Source organism: Macaca nemestrina, chromosome 19 (genome assembly GCF_043159975.1).
Source record: "Macaca nemestrina isolate mMacNem1 chromosome 19, mMacNem.hap1, whole genome shotgun sequence".
In the NCBI taxonomy this organism is placed as follows: domain Eukaryota; kingdom Metazoa; phylum Chordata; class Mammalia; order Primates; family Cercopithecidae; genus Macaca; species Macaca nemestrina.
In genome coordinates this window covers 70,253,863-70,271,169 of record NC_092143.1, presented here as the reverse complement: position 1 = coordinate 70,271,169, position 17,307 = coordinate 70,253,863, and the positions used below count along the sequence as shown (strand labels likewise).

At 45.7% G+C, this 17,307-nt stretch overlaps 1 protein-coding gene, 1 long non-coding RNA gene and 1 other non-coding gene across 7 annotated transcripts in view; 1 reads left to right on the top strand and 2 right to left on the bottom strand.

The window, feature by feature from the left end:
- LOC105464824 (abhydrolase domain containing 3, phospholipase) overlaps window positions 1-9,435 on the bottom strand; it is a 48,917-nt gene extending 39,482 nt beyond the window's left edge. For 3 of the 4 annotated variants that reach the window (XR_977032.2, XM_071085564.1, XM_071085565.1), the window contains exons 1-3: window positions 9,174-9,428; window positions 8,277-8,440; window positions 6,989-7,171 (exon numbers count right to left, since the gene is read on the bottom strand). Coding sequence is in view for 3 of the 4 variants with exons in the window: in XM_071085564.1 (XP_070941665.1) it covers window positions 6,989-7,171; window positions 8,277-8,440; window positions 9,174-9,335 (509 nt within the window). In the remaining variant the exon portion in view is untranslated. Of the gene's footprint in view, window positions 1-6,988; window positions 7,172-8,276; window positions 8,441-9,173 lie in introns of all 4 variants that reach the window. The other variant, XM_011712910.2, reaches the window with a different exon arrangement.
- Window positions 8,381-14,632, top strand: LOC105464818 (uncharacterized). 2 transcript variants are annotated; one of them, XR_977022.2, is made up of 4 exons: window positions 8,381-8,506; window positions 11,305-11,532; window positions 12,339-12,485; window positions 14,196-14,632. It is a non-coding gene; the product is annotated as an uncharacterized lncRNA (long non-coding RNA). The 2 variants fall into 2 exon arrangements; XR_977023.3 differs by lacking the exon at window positions 8,381-8,506 and adding an exon at window positions 9,408-10,172.
- On the bottom strand, window positions 13,680-13,849 carry LOC112423836 (small nucleolar RNA SNORA81). Its single transcript, XR_003014392.2, has one exon. It is a non-coding gene; the product is annotated as a small nucleolar RNA SNORA81 (small nucleolar RNA).
- Window positions 14,633-17,307: the final 2,675 nt, after the last annotated feature.

Here is a 17,307-nt window from a genome sequence, read left to right as displayed (position 1 = left end):
TGGGACTACAGGTGCCCGCCACCACATCCAGCTGCTTTTTTGTATTTTTTAGTAGAGACGGGGTTTCATCGTGTTAGCCAGGATGGTCTTGATCTCCTGATGTCATGATCCACCTGCCTCGGCCTCCCAAAGTGCTGGGATTACAGGTGTGAGCTACCACACCTGGCTACCTCTGTTAAGCTTCTGTAACAGCTATCTCCAATTAATTTTTACAGTTACCTCAAACAATTCTAAAGGGCATGTATATGAGGGAAATTGTTCTGCAAAGCTTATTTTTCCTACATATTTGAACTATATAAATTTTTTCCTCAAAATATAAAGAAAAGAAATATCAAATAAAGAACAAATCTGGTAAGAAGAACTTTCTGTGACAAGATAACCCATTAACCAGGGAAGCAGGTGGCTGCCCTCTAATGAAGGTTAAATAAAAGGAAAAGACTACCTATAGCACAGAGTTTCTCAGTCTTTAGTACTATGGACATTTTGGCCCAAATAATTATTTGTAGCAGTGCTGTCCTGTGCATTATAGGATACTCAGCAGCATCTCTGGCCTCTACCAACTAGATGCCAGTAGCACATGCCCCAGGCATAACAACCAAAAATGTCTCCAGACATTGCCAAATGTTCCCTGGGGGAAAAACTGCCCCTAGGATGAGAACCACTGTCACAGTGAGATGGACCAGAGAGCCTCAAATCTGCTCAGGCTTGAACCCTGGAGGTCAAGGTTGCGGTGCTGTGATCACACCATTGCACTCCGGCCTGGGTGACAGAAGGAGAGCCTGTCTCAAAGAACAAAAACAACAAAAAAAGTAGCAGACTCTGAGCTTGGGCACCTAAGAAAAGCAACGAAACTTACATGGGTTTTGAGTACCTGTCTAGGCCTAGTTTCCGTATCTGTAATTTTATCAGGCTATCTGAAATATTTCAGTTCTAAGATTCCCCAAATCTTTGAGTGTAACAATAGAAATGATAATCAGCAAAGCGTAGAATGAGAGGAACATTCAGGGATCAGCTAGTCATATGATTCTGATTTCAGGTAATAAATTATAATTTTTATGTATTTATTTATTTTCTATATATTTATTATCTATAACAACAGATAGTGTTTACTAGTGTTTACTATGCGCCAGATCACGTTCTAAGAACTTTACATGAATATTAACATTGGAATAACTCATTTATTCATTCAATAATATTTACTGAAGATTGCGTTAGAGCCTGTAGTAGAGAAACAAAATATCAACATAAGGTTCCTGGCCTCAAGGAGGGTACAATCTAGTTAGATGGAAAAGATATGCACCATATTTTCAGTTGAATGACTACAACCAAAGTAATAAAACAAGACAGTATAAGATTCAATGTCCAAAAAGTAGTATAGACAATAAAACCCTATGAGGTCAGGATGGGCAAAATTGATTAAGAAAGGCTTCATAAAAGGTAGATAGATCTTGCGTTAGGACTTGAAAAATAGTAAAGATCCCTGGCTGGAGTGCAATGGCGTGATCTCAGCTCACTGCAACCTCTGCAACCCGGGTTCAAGTGATTCTTCTGCCTCACCCTCCCGAGTAGCTGGGACCACAGGCATGCGCCACCACGCCTGGCTAATTTTTGTATTTTAGTGGAGACAGGTGTCACCATATTTGCCAGGCTGGTCTCGAACTCCTGACCTTGTGATCAACCCGCCTTGGACTCCTGAAGTGCTGGGATTATAGGCGTGAGCTAACATGCCCAGCGTATTTACCCTTTTTTTAAAAATTGAGACAGAGTTTCACTCTTGCCCAAGCTGGAGTACAGTGGTGTGATCTTGGCTCACTGCAACCTCCACCTCCCGGGTTCAAGTGATTCTCCTGCCTCAGCCTCTGAGGTAGCTGCAATTACAGGCGCATGCCATGATGCCTGGCTAATTTTTTGTATTTTTAGTAGAGACAAGGTTTTGCCATGTTGGCCAGGCTTGTCTCAAACTCCTGACCTCAAGTGATCCACCTGCCTCGGCTTCCCAGGGTGCTGGGATTACAGGCCTGAGCCACCAGGCCTAGCTTCATTCTATTTACCTTTAACTTACACAGTAAAGCCTTTGTTCACAATTATCTTAAACAAACTTAAGCCTAGTTTCTAACCCATCCATCCTGAAGTTTGAATTAAAGAACCTTAACAAAAAAGTACTTTGTTTTTGTCAGTTTTCAGGTAGAGGGAAAAAAGCAATGGTTTAACATCAACAATAAACCACTATGTCTCCTTTGACCATATGCTGGGAGTTAGGTTCTCTCCAATGTCTAAATCATATATCATATCTCATATCTCATCAGTAAATAATTGACAGTTCCCTGGTGACCTGACATACTTCATGACTCTCCCTAAACCTTCAACCTCTACACAAGATAGTAACTGGGACAGGATGGCAAGTGCTCCCTGTGCTTCAGGGATATTCATACTGAAGATACTGAAACACTCATGTATAGCAGACATGGTAACATCTATGTACTCCCACAAGGAAACTACATGTTTCTGTATCCCAAGAGGTAGATTTGCTTGTACTCGTTCTTTTGAATTATAAAATATTTTCTTTTTTTTTTTTGAGACGGAGTTTCGCTCTGTCTCCCAGCCTGGAGTGCAATGGTGCGATCTCAGCTCACTGCAACCTCCGCCTCCGGGTTCAAGCGATTATCCTGCCTCAGCCTCCCGAGTAGCTGGGATTACAGGCACCCGCCACCACATCCAGCTAATTTTTTGTAGTTTTAGTAGAGACGGGGTTTCACCATGTTGGCCAGGCTGGTCTTGAACTCCTGACCAGAGGGGATCTGCCCACCTCGGCCTCCCAAAGTGCTGGGATTATAGGCATAAGCCACTGCACCCAGCCTATAAAACATTTTCTACCCTGGCCAGGGAATAGAAGATGAGAGAAGGAAGACATAAACGTTTTCTTTTTTAAGACAGAGTCTTGCTCTGTCACCCAAGCTGGAGTGTAGTAGTTCACTGCAACCTCCATCTCCCGGGTTCAACCATCTGGGCCCATTGTAACCTCCGCCTCCCAGGTTCAAGCAGTTCTTCTGCCTCAGCCTCCCAAGTAGCTGGGATTACAGGTGCCCACCACCACACCCAGCTAATTTTTCTTTGTATTTTTAGTAGAGATGGGTTTCGCCATGTGGGTCAGGCTGGTCTCTAACTTCTGACCTCAGGTGATCCACCCACCTTGGCCTCCCAGACTGCTGGGATTACAGACGTGAGCCACTGCGCCTGGATGACATAAACATTTTCTAAAGACCCACTTTGTGCAGGGCACCCCACCAAGTACTTTACACTTATTTTTTTTTTGAGATGGAGTCTTGCTTTGTCTCCCAAGCTGGAGTGCAGTGGCACAATCTCAGCTCACTGCAACCTCCACTCCCCAAGTTCAAGTGACTCTCGTGTCTTAGATTCCTGAGTAGCTGCGATTACATGTGCATGCCACTATGCCTGGTAAATGGAGTTTCACCATGTTGACCAGGCTGGTTTCGAACTCCTAACCTCAAGCTATCCACCCATCGCAGCCTCGAAAACTGCTGGGATTACAGGCATGCGCCCCTGCACCCTGCCTACTTTACACATTCTAACAACCCTGTGAAGTAGGTGAGAATACTGTGATGAGGAATGTTAAATTAACTGTCCAGGGTCCCTTAGAAAGTGGCAGTTCCAACATCTGAATCCAGCTTGACTCCAAAGCCCAAGCACGTTCCTTCATATTACACAGCTTTTCACAAGCCCTGTTATCTGCTAGATCCCATGCTACAGTACCAATGACTTAGATCATTTTGGTACCTAAAGACTCAACTCAGCCTTGTGCCAAACTTCCAGATCTATTTTTATTCTTAGCGGTCTTTAAAACTACCTGGCTTTCTGTGGTGGTTGCAAAAACATTTTGAAGCTCTTCCTTTCAAGAGGCAGAGTCTATTTCCCTACTCTTTGACTCTGGGCTGACCATGTGACTTGCTTTGACCAGTAGCACTGTGGGAGTTCTCAGCCTGGGTCTCAAGAGGCCCTGCAGTTTCTGCTTTTGTAATTTAAAAAAAAATTTTTTGAGACAGAGTTTCGCTCCTGTTGCCCAGGCTGGAGTGCAATTGCGCAATCTTGGCTCACCGCAACCTCCGCCTCCCGGGTTCAAGCGATTCTCCCTCAGCCTCCTGAGTAGCTGGGACCACAGGCATGCGCCACCATGCCTGGCTAATTTTTGTATTTTTAGTACAGATGGGGTTTCACTATGTTGGCCAGGCTGGCCTCGAACTCCTGACCTTGTGATCCACACGCCTCAGCCTCCCAAAGTGCTGGGATTACAGGCGTGAGCCGCTGCACCCGGCCAAAATCTGGCAATCTTTAAAAGCAACGGACAAAAGGTATGTGCACTGGCAACTCCAGGGCTTATGAGACTCAGTCCTTGGAGTTTCAACCACATTGTTTTATTTATTCATTTATTTTTTTGAGACAGAGTCTCACTCTGGGTAAGCTGGAGTGCAGTGACACAATCTTGGCTCACTGCAACCTCTGTCTCCCAAGTTCAAGCAATTCTCCTGCCTCAGCCTCCCAAGTAGTTGGGATTATAAGCATGCACCACCATGCCTGGCTAATTTTTTTTGTATTTTTAGTAGAAACAGGGTTTCACCATGTTGGTCAGACTGGTCTCGGACTCCTGACCTTGTGATCAGCCCACCTCAGCCTTCCAAAGTGCTGGGATTACAGGTGTGAGCCACCATACCGGGCCCCAATTTTTTTTAATTTTATTTTTATTATTTATTTTATCTTTTTTGAGACAGAGTTTTGCTCTTGTTGCCCAGGCTGGAGTGCAGTGGCACGATCTCGGCTCACTGCACCCTCTGCCTCCCAGGTTCAAGCAATTCTCCTGCCTCAGCCTCCTGAGTAGCTGAGATTACAGGTGCCCGCCATCACACCTGGCTAATTTTTGTGTTTTTAGTAGAGATGGGGTTTCACCATGTTGGCCAAGTTGGTCTTGAACTCCTGACCTCAAGTGATCCACCCGCCTCGGCCTCCCAAAGAGCTGTTATTACACAGGTGTGAGCCACAGCCCCCAGCCCACATTGTTTTTTAAAAGCAGTTCTAAGTCTTGGGAGACAGCTCAGGCCAAATCTAGAAGCAGTAATTTAAATATGTACAAAAGGCTTTATGATCTTCTGTACCTTCTGAGGATGACTTTTAGCCAAAAAAAAAAAAAAAAAAAAAGGAACCAGGCCGGGAACATCGACTCACGCCTGTAAGAGACTGCAGTGAACCATGATCATGCCACTGCGCTCCATGCTAGGCAACAGAGCCAGATGCGGTCTCACAAAAAAAAAAGGAACCAAGCCTCACATCTAACTGTATGGTGCTTAAACATGGAATGATGATGAATTCCTACTACTGCTAAGCCAATTTCTTGAATATAATTCTTGAACTTCATATCCTAGTTCTTGAGAGAATGTTACTTCATGGACAAAATAGGCTATTATTTATAAAAGATCAGAATTAACTTGTTTTTTTTTTTTTTTTTTTTATTGTTGAGACAGAGTCTCGCTTTGTCGCCCAGACTGGAGTGCAGTGGCCGGATCTCAGCTCACTGCAAGCTCCGCCTCCCGGGTTCACGCCATTCTCCTGCCTCAGCCTCCCGAGTAGCTGGGACTACAGGCGTCCGCCACCTCGCCCGGCTAGTTTTTGTATTTTTTAGTAGAGACGGGGTTTCACCGTGTTAGCCAGGATGGTCTCGATCTCCTGACCTTGTGATCCGCCCGTCTCGGCCTCCCAAAGTGCTGGGATTACAGGTTTGAGCCACCACGCCCGGCCCAGAATTAACTTGTTAAAATTGAGTTAGCTATTATGGTATTTTCCCCTTTATATCAAACATCAAAATGTTCTTCTTTTCTTTTTTTTTTTGCCCAAGTTATCACTCTGTCATCCAGGCTGGAGTCCAGTGGCATGATCATAGTTCATTGCAGGCTCTACCTCCTGGGCCCAGTTGATTGTCCTACCTCAGCCTTGTCAGTAGCTGGAACTATAGGTGCATGCCACCATGCCCGGCTAATTTTTGTAGAGACTAGGTCTCACCATGTTGCCCAGGCTGGTCTTGAACTCCTGGGCTCAAGCAATCCACTGGCTTTGGCCTTCCAAAGTGCTGGGATTACAGGCATGAGCCACTGTGCCCAGCCTAAAATTATTTTTTTAAGGTAAACGTACCATCAGCTTTTCACACAAGTGTTTCAAGTTTAACAAAAAATACAACTCTGCTTTAAATACAACTCACAGAGTGTTCCATTACAATGATTACCATCAGCTAAAAAAAAAAGTCTGCAGCACAAAAAAGCAGTACCTTTTATAATGACTCTACTTTAAGATTCTAGAGCTGAACTTGAAACTTAAAGTTGCTAAATCACTTGCAAAAAAATTAAATTGTACCTGGTGACTGAGCTTAATAATGATTACTCAGAAAAGCTGTGGCATCATCAACTGGAGACTAGCCAAGTGCACCTGCAAACTTAGGCGGTCAGAAGAGGCAGAGATCATCTTTGATAAATAGGGATGATCTACAAACTGATTCTGAATATTTTTTGCACTTGGGAGCTGAGCCAGGGCGACAAGATTAGTGAATCCAGGCCCCAGAATGTGCCATGAGGGCCCCTGTGTACTCTCTCAGGGGTTTGTAATTGCTGTTCTCCCTCCATAACACTATCTCCATTGGGGTGGGGGTGGGGGGCAGGGCTCAGTCAATGCTCTGATGAGTCTAATTTCATTCATTAATTCAGCCTAAATCTGCAGGGTGCCTACTATGCTAAGTGACATCCCCTGTGAGATGATTCAGTTATGCCTCTTCCTGAAAAAAAAGGAAAAAAAGAATGCAGAGAAAAATAATAACTTAAGGGACTGCTTTTCTACGCAAGAAGTACTAAGTATTTCCGAAACAAACATGTAGATATATTTGTACTTCATTTGGAATGGATCAAGTGAAAAAAAAGAAATCTTTTACTGGTACCTGTATCCTAATTCTTCACTAAGATGGATCATATGAAGGATATATGACTCCTTGCTTGTTCCAGTGAGGCCAGGCAACAATAAGATAGTAGGTCTCGTGCTGGCATCCATATAACGCATACTGTTATCATTATCAAACCAGTCCAGTGAAATCTGTCCTCCATCTGCAGTTTTAATAAGTTCACTGAAAGGAAAAATTCAGAAGACATTACTATTTACATGTTTTAAGTCATGTCTTAAGTTTCTGTTTTAATTCTAAACACATGACATTATTTGGTCATCGAAAAATAACATTTTTCCAGCATTCATGAACACATACCCATATCTCGATCTACATATCATTTTCTTTCATTAGAAGGATTTTATGAAGATTAGTACCATCAAGTATTTCCAGCAACCTCCGTACAAGGTCGTATATAAAGATGAACTGCGAATTATTAAGATAAATGAATACTTACTCACTGCTCTATAACACCCAGCATTCAACCCTTGTTTGATTGAGGTCACTCAACTAAAGCGACAGGGAAGTCTGAATAAGTAAAATGCTGATCTCATCTCTGACCACTGCTCTAGCTCTTTGGACTCAATAATGCAGTCAATAATACAGAACAGTATACTGTATAGTATACTTCAAGATTTTCTTCTGAAATAATTTAAAGTATTTCTCACACAGTATTTATAAACTTACAGAATTTTCCCAAACAAACAGTGCAAGTTCCAGGCAACAAAATAAACTCCAGAAGGATAGATGACTAAGGGAAATTAATAACAGGCACCATTTGAATCTGGTTCCTGATAAATCCTGGACCGTATCTTTAACACATCAAGGGCTATTATCATCAAGATCCCATTTGCCTGTCAATAGGAAGTCATTTTACACCAATCAATGGCCCAAAACCCAAATTAAGAGGCATCCTTCTCGCCCCACCCCCACCCCAGTATCTGCTACATATCAATGAATGAATGCAGATCATCAAAGGATCTGGGTCTTTTTGACAGATGTATGACAAACTGCGAGACAGTAATCCCCAAACACTTCTCTCATCCTAAAAATAAACTATTTACATCAGGTCGGGGGTTAGGGCGGGGACCAGGAGGCAAATACCTGAGTATTTTCCTGCAGCTGGGGGTGGAGCCGGGGACATACCCTCCATTTTCATTCCCTCTTTCTGTTCTATATACTTCCTAAAGCAGAGATTCTATTAACCAACAACTGGGAATAAGCAAACAAACAAACAAACAAAAAACTGTGATTTTGCAGAAATGACTGAAAACGGAAATTCACTTACTTCCTGTACTGCACCGGGGGCTTCGAAGTGATGAAAGGTCTAAGCAGGGTCTGTCCTCGACTCTCCCAGCACCAGACCGTTGGGTAGTACGTTTCTGTCACCACGGGACAGTGGTCTTGAAGGAAGCGGCTGAAACTCTCACCCCCCGTCACTAACTGGGGTTTCTGAAGGGAAAAGCAGTATGAGAAGGGCCCAGAGCAAAGTTTCTGCCAACCGTAAACCAGAAACCGGTAAAGACTTGTCGCTCGCGCGCGCGCTCCCTCCAATTACATCTCTTTCTGGAGGGCTGAGGCAAAGAATTCACACAGGACTGAAACGGGGGTTTCGCCAATGCCCCGAGGGGAAGGCAACTGTTTGTTTGTTTTTACTTCCGCCTCCCGGGTTCAGGGGATTCTCCTGCCTCAGCCTCCCGAGTAGCTGGGATTGCAGGCGTCCGACACCACGCCGGGGTAATTTTTTGTAATTTTAACGGGGTTTCACCGTTTTGGTCAGGCTGGTCTCGAACTCTTGGCCTCAAGTGATCCACCCGCCTTGGGCTCCCAAAGTACTGAGATTACAGGCGTGAGCAACCATGCCCTGCCGGGAGTCATTTTCAAAAGCGCCACGGCATTCCTGAGTGCGCCGCCGGCTTCGCCATCAGCGACCCGGCAGCGCCGCAGCGCGGAGGTCAGCAGGGTCCAGGCTGCGTTCCCAGGACCGCCCCGCCGGGACCCCCCAGGGAGCGGGCGAATGGGCGGGGACTGTCGGATTTCCCGCTCGCGCTCCTGGCGGCCGCTCAGGAGCAGCTCGCCGCCTGTCCTCTGGGCTGCCGACTCTCCCTGGCCGCACAGCCTCGCACTGCGCCTGCGACCCTCGCTCCCGGCAGCAGCCCGCGGCCCTGCGCCACCCCCGGCTCACCTTGGCAATGCTGCTCAGGTAGTAGCAGGCATAAGCGACGCTGAAGCCCAGAATGAGGGATAAGCCCACCCCCGAGCCAAAGAACCCCACCCGGACTTGGTGCTCCAGGTAGAGGGAGAGCTCCCGGGACAACATCCGCAGGTCCATGGCCAGGCGCTGCATGACCCCCGGAGCGCGGCCCGCCGGTGCTGCGGCTGGAGGAGAGCCGGCCGGCGAGCGGGCGAGAGCGGGCGCGGCGCCACCGCCTACCGCCGACTACAGCGTCTCCTGCGGGGCGGAGCGGCCCAGGGAGGCGTAGCCTGAAGCTCCGACCGCCGCCGGCTCCGCCCCGGCTTCCCGGAGCCGCCCCCACTGCCAGCCACTCAGGAACCTTCCAGAAGCGCGGTTCCAAGACCGGCCACCGGGAGGGCGGGCGGATCGGGGTCTCCAAGTGAGGTCGCGGTCGGCGACGTTGAGCCCCCAAGAGTGGGCGGAGAACTGAGCCGACTTCGGAGATGGAGACGGGCCAGGCAGCGCCGGTTAAGGTCCCGCACCTGCTGCCCCAGTGACCTTGAATGATTCCGCTCTGCGGCGGGTGTCCCTAAACTAGAGGTTTAGAGTGCCAGGGAAGTGTGCCTTGCATTCAAAGATTTGGGGAGTTAATGCCAAAGATATGTTAGCAGATAAGAATCCCACATCCCCGAGACGTTTGCGTTGGTCCTCAAGACTATGGAAAGAGAAAAAATATTCTATGAACGTTCAACAGTGAGGACATCATACTCGACTTTGAATCACTCTGTGAATCTTTTTAGTTGCTAAGTGCCACTTAAATGAGAAGTGGTCTCTGAAAATAAATGAAAAGATCTAGAATAGTAACCGGGATTCAATTGTTAAAAGCCTATTTGTAGTTCATTAATGCTTTGAATTTAGAGACTTACGGAAATTCACACCGATTACCTAATGTAGGGACAAGGAACCGTTTATGAAGTAGGGTTTCCTAGGCTTATTTATGGCAATATGGTAAGTCAGTGTACTTACGGATATCTGAAATGGTTAGAAGATTTAATAGCCTATGCCTATTATTATGAACTCCTCCCTCTGAGAGGTAGGAAGAGTGGCAAGACTTAAACAGACGAAAGAAGGGAAAGTCCTGTCTAGATTATGAAAAATGTCACAGGATTTTAAATTAATGATGTAACTTAGATGGGGACATGAGATGGGCCAGAAGTGAGCAATTTATTTGGTTTTTATTTGGTCATTGCAACTTGGTGGTTGGCTGCAGCACGCAAAATAATTCAATTACCTTTACTGACCCTGTTTTTTTCTTGTTTTAATAATCTGTAGCATAACAATTTCGACTTTATAGAGTTCCCAAGAGGACAAAATAGTGTATGTAGTGGACTCCCCGTGAGCAGAAGTAATTTTCATGCTCTGGCTCTCACACCTGGGCGCACATAGCAAACGTGAATGCATATGCTGGTTGCCATCCTTGAAACTTCCTAGCATTCATAACCCCTGAACCTGCCTTCTGCACTATCTACCAATAAATGCATGTATATTTCAGTTTAAGTTTGCTCTGTTGTTTTTTTGTTTGTTTGTTTGTTTTTTGTTTTTTTTTTTGAGACGGAGTTTCACTCTTGTTGCCCAGGCTGGAGTGCAATGGCGAGATCTCGGCTCACTGCAACCTGTGCCTCCCGGGTTCAAGCGATTCTCCTGCCTCAGCCTCCTAAGTAGCTGGGATTATAGGAATGCACCACCACACCTGGCTAATCTTGTATTTTTAGTAGAGATGAGGTTTCACCATGTTGGTCTTGAACTCCTAACCTCAGGTGATTTACCCGCCTCAGCTTCCTAAAGTGCTGGGATTACAGGCATGAGCTACTGCGCCTGGCCAAGTTTAAGCTTAAAGTGAAAATATCATCAAATAAAATGTTTGTCTGAGCTTGGGCACTATATCAAAATACCATAGCCCAGGTGACTTAAACATACATTTATTTCTCACTGTTCTGGAGGCTGGAAGTCTGGGATCAGGGTGCCGATGTGGTTGGGTTTTGGTGAGGGCCCTCTTTTGCCTTGCAGATGGCTTCTCTTTTGCTGTGTCTTCCCATGGTGGATAAAGGAAGCTCTGATGTGTCTTCCTCTTCTTTCACAGGTACCAATTCCATCATAGGGTCCCTGTCCTCATGATGTCGCCTAAACCTAACTACTTCCCGAAGGCCATGTCTCCTAATACCGTCACCTTGAGGGGCTAGGGCTGCAACATATGAAGGTGGAGGTGGGAGACACAAACATTGATGCCGATAACATTTTATAGGCATCATGGTGTGTAGAAAGTTTACTGACCTGGGAGTAAAAAACAGCTGTGAACACATCCACTAAGGTAAATCATTTATTCTTTGGGGGCCTCAGTTCCTTTGTAAAATGAGATGATTGAGATGGAGGTTGTCCAAGTTTCTTTCCGGTTAGAAAAACATTCACCATCTTTCTTTAGAACTACTATTTTGGCTGGGTGTGGTGGCTCATGCCTGTAATCCCAGCACTTTGGGAGGCCAAGGCAGTTGAATCACTTGAGGTCAGGAGTTCAAGACCAGCCTGACCAACATAGTGAAACCGCATCTCTACTAAAAATACAAGGAAATTAGCTGGGCATGGTGGCAGGCACTTGTAATCTCAGCTACTCGGGAGGCTGAGATGGGAGAATCGCTTGAACCTGGGAAGGCGGAGGTTCCAGTGAGCCGAGATAATGCCACTGTACTCCAGCCTGGGCGACAGAGAGAAACTCTGTCTCAAAAAAAAAAAAAAGAAAAAAACAAGAAACTATTATTCCCGATAATAATAGTTTCATTCATTCACTCAACCAGTTTCTTCTTGGGTGATTACAGGGCACTGAGGATCCAATGATAATAAAACTTAGAGTCTAGTGTGGCAACAGAGGAGTAAGCAATTACATTACAAAAAGCGTGGTGTCGGGGGTGGTTCCAGATGCAGCAGGCACACAGGATTCTTAGTAACAAACAGCAAAAATCAATTTGGGCTTACCATATGCAGAAAGGAAATTTATTACAATGGCATTTAGTAGCTGATGAAACTCCAGAAGGGCCAGAGAACAAGGCTTGGAAGTTAGGAACAAGGCCTTTAAAAGTCATGGTGCTGGTCCTGTGATGACAATACTCCTGCTCTCTCTAGGCTACACTCCATGGATTTGGCATCCAGACCAACTACACTGGGCACGAGGCTGTGTTCTAAATCCCTGACACTGTTGCCTCTGGAAACAGGGTGTTACCACCTCTGCCCCCTCACTACAATGGATTATCCCTGCTTCTTAATTTCACTGTATCCTTATTTATTCAAAGTCTGTTGTGAATGGAACTGACTGGTGCAGTCTAGGTTGTATCTCAGCTTCCTCCCTGCTGTGGAGGTAGGAAAACAAATATCTGGCATTTTCAGTGTCTGTGGTGGGGCATGGATGCTGCTTCATTTGGTGAAGAGTCCCCAAACACAGATGAAGGTTCAGATGCTGGGCAGTCAATAAGAATGCAAATGTTGGCCGGGCGCGGTGGCTCAAGCCTGTAATCCCAGCACTTTGGGAGGCCGAGACGGGCGGATCACGAGGTCAGGAGATCGAGACCATCCTGGCTGACACGGTGAAACCCCGTCTCTACTAAAAAATACAAAAAACTAGCCGGGCGAGGTGGCGGGCGCCTGTAGTCCCAGCTACTCGGGAGGCTGAGGCAGGAGAATGGTGTAAACCCGGGAGGCAGAGCTTGCAGTGAGCCGAGATCGCGCCACTGCACTCCAGCCTGGGTGACAGAGCCAGACTCCGTCTCAAAAAAAAAAAAAAAAAAAAAAAAAAAAAAAAGAATGCAAATGTTTATTTACTTCAAGCATGTAATGGAGCAACTTAGCCACACCCAACAGTCTAGGGAAGATCAGAAAAGACTTCCTGAGAGATGTGAGCGAAGACCTAGATAAGAGATGAAGGTAAAGAGTTTGTATAGGCCGATTGAACTGCATGTGCAAGGATCTGAAGATGGAAGCAAATAACAAGTGAAATAAGTTTGCACAGCAAATGAGTGGGGTTTGAACCAAAGACTGGGTGCTTCCAAAACCTGTTTTGGTAATTACAAAGCCAATGACTTTCCTCACAAGAGCTCACGACTTGTGTCACTTTGGTATCATAATCTTCCTTTCTTTTCCCTTCCTTCCTTCCTTCCTTCCTTCCTTCCTTCCTTCCTTCCTTCCTTCCTTCCTTCCTTCTCTCTCTCTCTCTCTCTCTCTCTCTCTCTTTTTTGACAAGGTCTTGCTCTGTCACTCAGGCTGGCATGCCATAGTGTGATTATGGCTTACTGCAGCCTCAACCTCCTAGGCTCGAGTGATCCTCCTGCCTCAGCCTCCCAAGTAGCTGGGACCACAGGCCCATGCCACCATGTCTAGCTACGTTTTTTCTTTTTTGTAGAGATTGGGTCTCTCTGTGTTGCCCAGGCTGGTCTCGAACTCCTGGGCTCAAGCAATCCTCCTGCCTTGCCCTCCTAAAGTGCTGGGATTACAGGTGTGAGCCACTGCGCCTGGCCTCACCCTAGTCTTTACAATCCAATGCCGTTATGTTTATTCTTGAGTGTACTCTGCTAGCATTATCACAAAAACCAAGATACGGTCCTAGTTTCTGCGATTTTAGCACAGTGCTTATACAGGAAGTTATGTTTATTTTTAAAAATCCTGATCAAGTCTGTAGTTGAAGCAACAGACCTGAAGCAGCACAGTTGACCTTTATAGGTTGGTATAAAATGCTCATGAAGCTCTTTATCATTTTTTTTTCTAACTCTATTTGTATGTCAAAGGAGAAATCAGAATTGCATAGAGAATGTGTGGCAGGCAGACCCTAAGGAGACCCCAGTGATCTCTGCCTCCTGGTGCCCTTGTCTTGGAGTATAGAGAGGACCTGTGATTCACTTCCAACCAATACAATAGAGATAGCAAAGGTAATGGGATGTCAACACTCCTGTGATTACACTGTGTTATATAAGACTCCTTAGCAGACGGAAGCTAGACTGTCCTTTCAGCCTTGAGGAAGCAGCCACGTGAGCTGCCCCGGAGAGAGTCGCACAGCAGCGAACCGTAGGCAGCCTCTGGGATCTATGGGTGGCCTCCATCAGACAACTGCAAAACACTGGAGTCCTCAGTCCTGCAACTGCAAGGAAATGAATTCTGACGACAACCTGAATGAGCGTGGAAGGAGATTCTTTCCCAGTCACATCTTCAGATGAAAATACAGCATGGCCAACATTTTAACTTCAGCCTTGTGAACCCCTGATTAGAGGACCCAGTTAAGTTGTGCCTGGACCTGTGACCCATGGGAACTGCCAGATAAGAAATGTGTTGTTTGAAGCTGCTAAGTTTGTGGTAATTTGTTATGCAGCAATAGAAACCTAATAGATAATATAAAAGGGTCCTACAAAAACATTTAAAGATTAATAAATATTAATGGCTCATTTTTTTTGCCCACAAATGTATCTATTATAGGACTATTTTATATTTATTATTATTATTTTTTGAGATCGGGTCTTGCTTTCTCACCCAGACTGGGGTACAGTGGTGTGAACCCCTCTTGCTGTAGCCTTGAATCGGTCTCGGGCTCAAGCAATTCTCCCCTCAGCCTCGTGAGTAGCTGGACTACAGGTGTGCATTACCATGCTCAGCTTATTTTTTTGTTTTTGTTTTTGTTTTCATAGAGACAGGGTCTTGCTATGTTGCCCTGGCTGGTCTTGAACTCCTGGCCTCAAGCAATCCCCCCATCTCGGCCTCCCAAAGTGCTGGGATTACAAGCCTGAGCCACTAAACCCATCTGGAATATGTTTAATAAATTAAAGATTTCTGGCCGGGTGCGGTGGCTCACGCCTGTAATCCCAGCACTTTGGGACGCCGAGGAGGGCGGATCACGAGGTCAGCAGTTTGAGACCAGCCTGGCCAATATGCTGAAACCTTGTCTCGACTAAAAATACAAAAATTAGCCAAGTGTGGTGGTGGGTGCTTGTAATCCCAGGTACTTGGGAGACTGAGGCAGGAGAATCGCTTGAACCTGGGAGGCTGAGGTTGCAGTGAGCCGAGACCATGCCATTGCACTCCAGCCTGGGTGACAGAGCAAGACTCTGTCTAAAAAAAATAAATAAATAAATACATACATACATACATACATACATACATACATAAAATAAAAAAATAAAGAGTTCAGCTCTTTCAATCAATATTCAAAATTAAGAAATTCATTAAGAGATTTTTTTCTTCATACCTCTTTTTTTTTTTTAATTGCCACAATGAACATTATTTTTTTAAGAGTAAGGAGTGATTTTTAAAAAAAAATACAACTAATTGTAAAGGCATAAATCACATGAAAAGATATGTAGCTAAATGTAAGAAAGGCCAAAACCTTTGTTTTTCTTTGAGACAGAGTCTCACTCTGTCACCTAGGCTGGAGTGCAGTGGTGTGATCTCAGCTCACTGCAACCTCCATCTCCCGGGTTCAAGCAATTCTCTGCCTCAGCCTCCTGAGTAGCTAGGATTACAGGCACCCACCACCATGTCCAGCTAATTTGTGTAGTTTTAGTAGAGATGGGGTTTCACCATCTTGGCCAGGCTGGTGTTGAACTCCTGACCTCAGATGATCCACCGGCCTCGGCCTCCCAAAGTGCTGGGATTACAGGCGTGAGCCACCGCACCCGGCCAGTAAGGCCAAAACATTCTAAGATGTAATGAAAGACAAGTTTTGTTGTTGTTTTTAGTAATTTCAACTTTTATTTTAAATTCACAGGGTACATGTACAGGTTTGTTACATGAGTAAATTGCATGTCACTAAGGTTTGGGGTGTGGATCCCCTCACCCAGGTAGTGAACATAGTACCCAATGGGCAGTTTTTCAACCCATGCCTCCCTCCCTTCCTCCACTCTCCGGTACTCCCCAGTGCCTGTTGTTCCCTTTTTTATGTCCATATGTACTCAGTGCTTAGCTATCACTTATAAGTAAGAATACGCAGTATTTGGTTTCTGTTTCTGTGTTAATCTGCCTAGGATAATGGCCTCTAGCTGCATCTGTGTTGCTGCAGAGGACATAATTTTTTTCTTTTCCTTTTTTTTTTTTTTTTTGAGTTTAGCTTTGTCCCCCAGGCTGGAGTATAGTGGCGCGATCTCGGCTCACTGCAAGCTCCGCCTCCCAGGCTCTCGCCATTCTCCTGCCTCAGCCTCCCAAGTAGCTGGGACTACAGGTGCCCGCCACCACACCCAGCTAATTTTTTTGTATTTTCAGTAGAGATGGGGTTTCACTGTGTTAGCCAGGATGGTCTCGATCTGCCAACCTCATGATCTACCCACCTTGGCCTCCCAAAGTGCTGAGATTACAGGCGTGAGCCACCACGCCCAGCCAATTTTGTTCTTTTTTATGGCTAGATAGTATTCCATGAGATGGATATTTCCCTCCCCTCCCCTCCCCTCCCCCCTTCCCTCCCCTCCCCTCCCCTCCCCTTCCCTCCCCTCCCCCTCCCCCTCCCCTCCCCCTCCCCCTCCCCTCCCCCCTCCCCTCCCCTCCCCTTCCCTTCCCTGAGGCGGGGTCTTGCCCTGTCACCCAGGCTGGAGTGCAATGGTATGATCTCGCCTCACTGTAACCTTTGCTTCCTGAGTTCAAGTGATTCTCCTGCCTCAGCCTCCTAAGTAGCTGGGATTACAGGTGCTCGCCACCACACCTCACCAATTCTTTGTATCTTTAGTAGAGACAGGGTTTCACCATGTCTCGAACTCCTGACCTCAGATGATCCACCTGCTCGGCCTTCCAAAGTGCTGGGATTACAGGCGTGAGCAGCCTCGCCCAGTCACCACATTTTCTTTATCTAATTCATCACTGATGGACACCTAGGTTCAATTCCATTGGGATCAAAATTTTCCATTGGAATCGAAAAATCCCATTGGAATTTTAAATAGGAATACATCTCCACAAATTTTGTGTAATATACCATATTTAATGGAAGTATATTAAAATACAGAAAATCCACCCATAAAAAAGTGTAATTAGCACCGGAAAGATACAAAAGAAACTGAAACTAGTGGTTGCCTTGAGAGAGTGAAAATGGGTCGCTGGATATGAAAAGTAGGGAAATTGACTTTTCATGAAA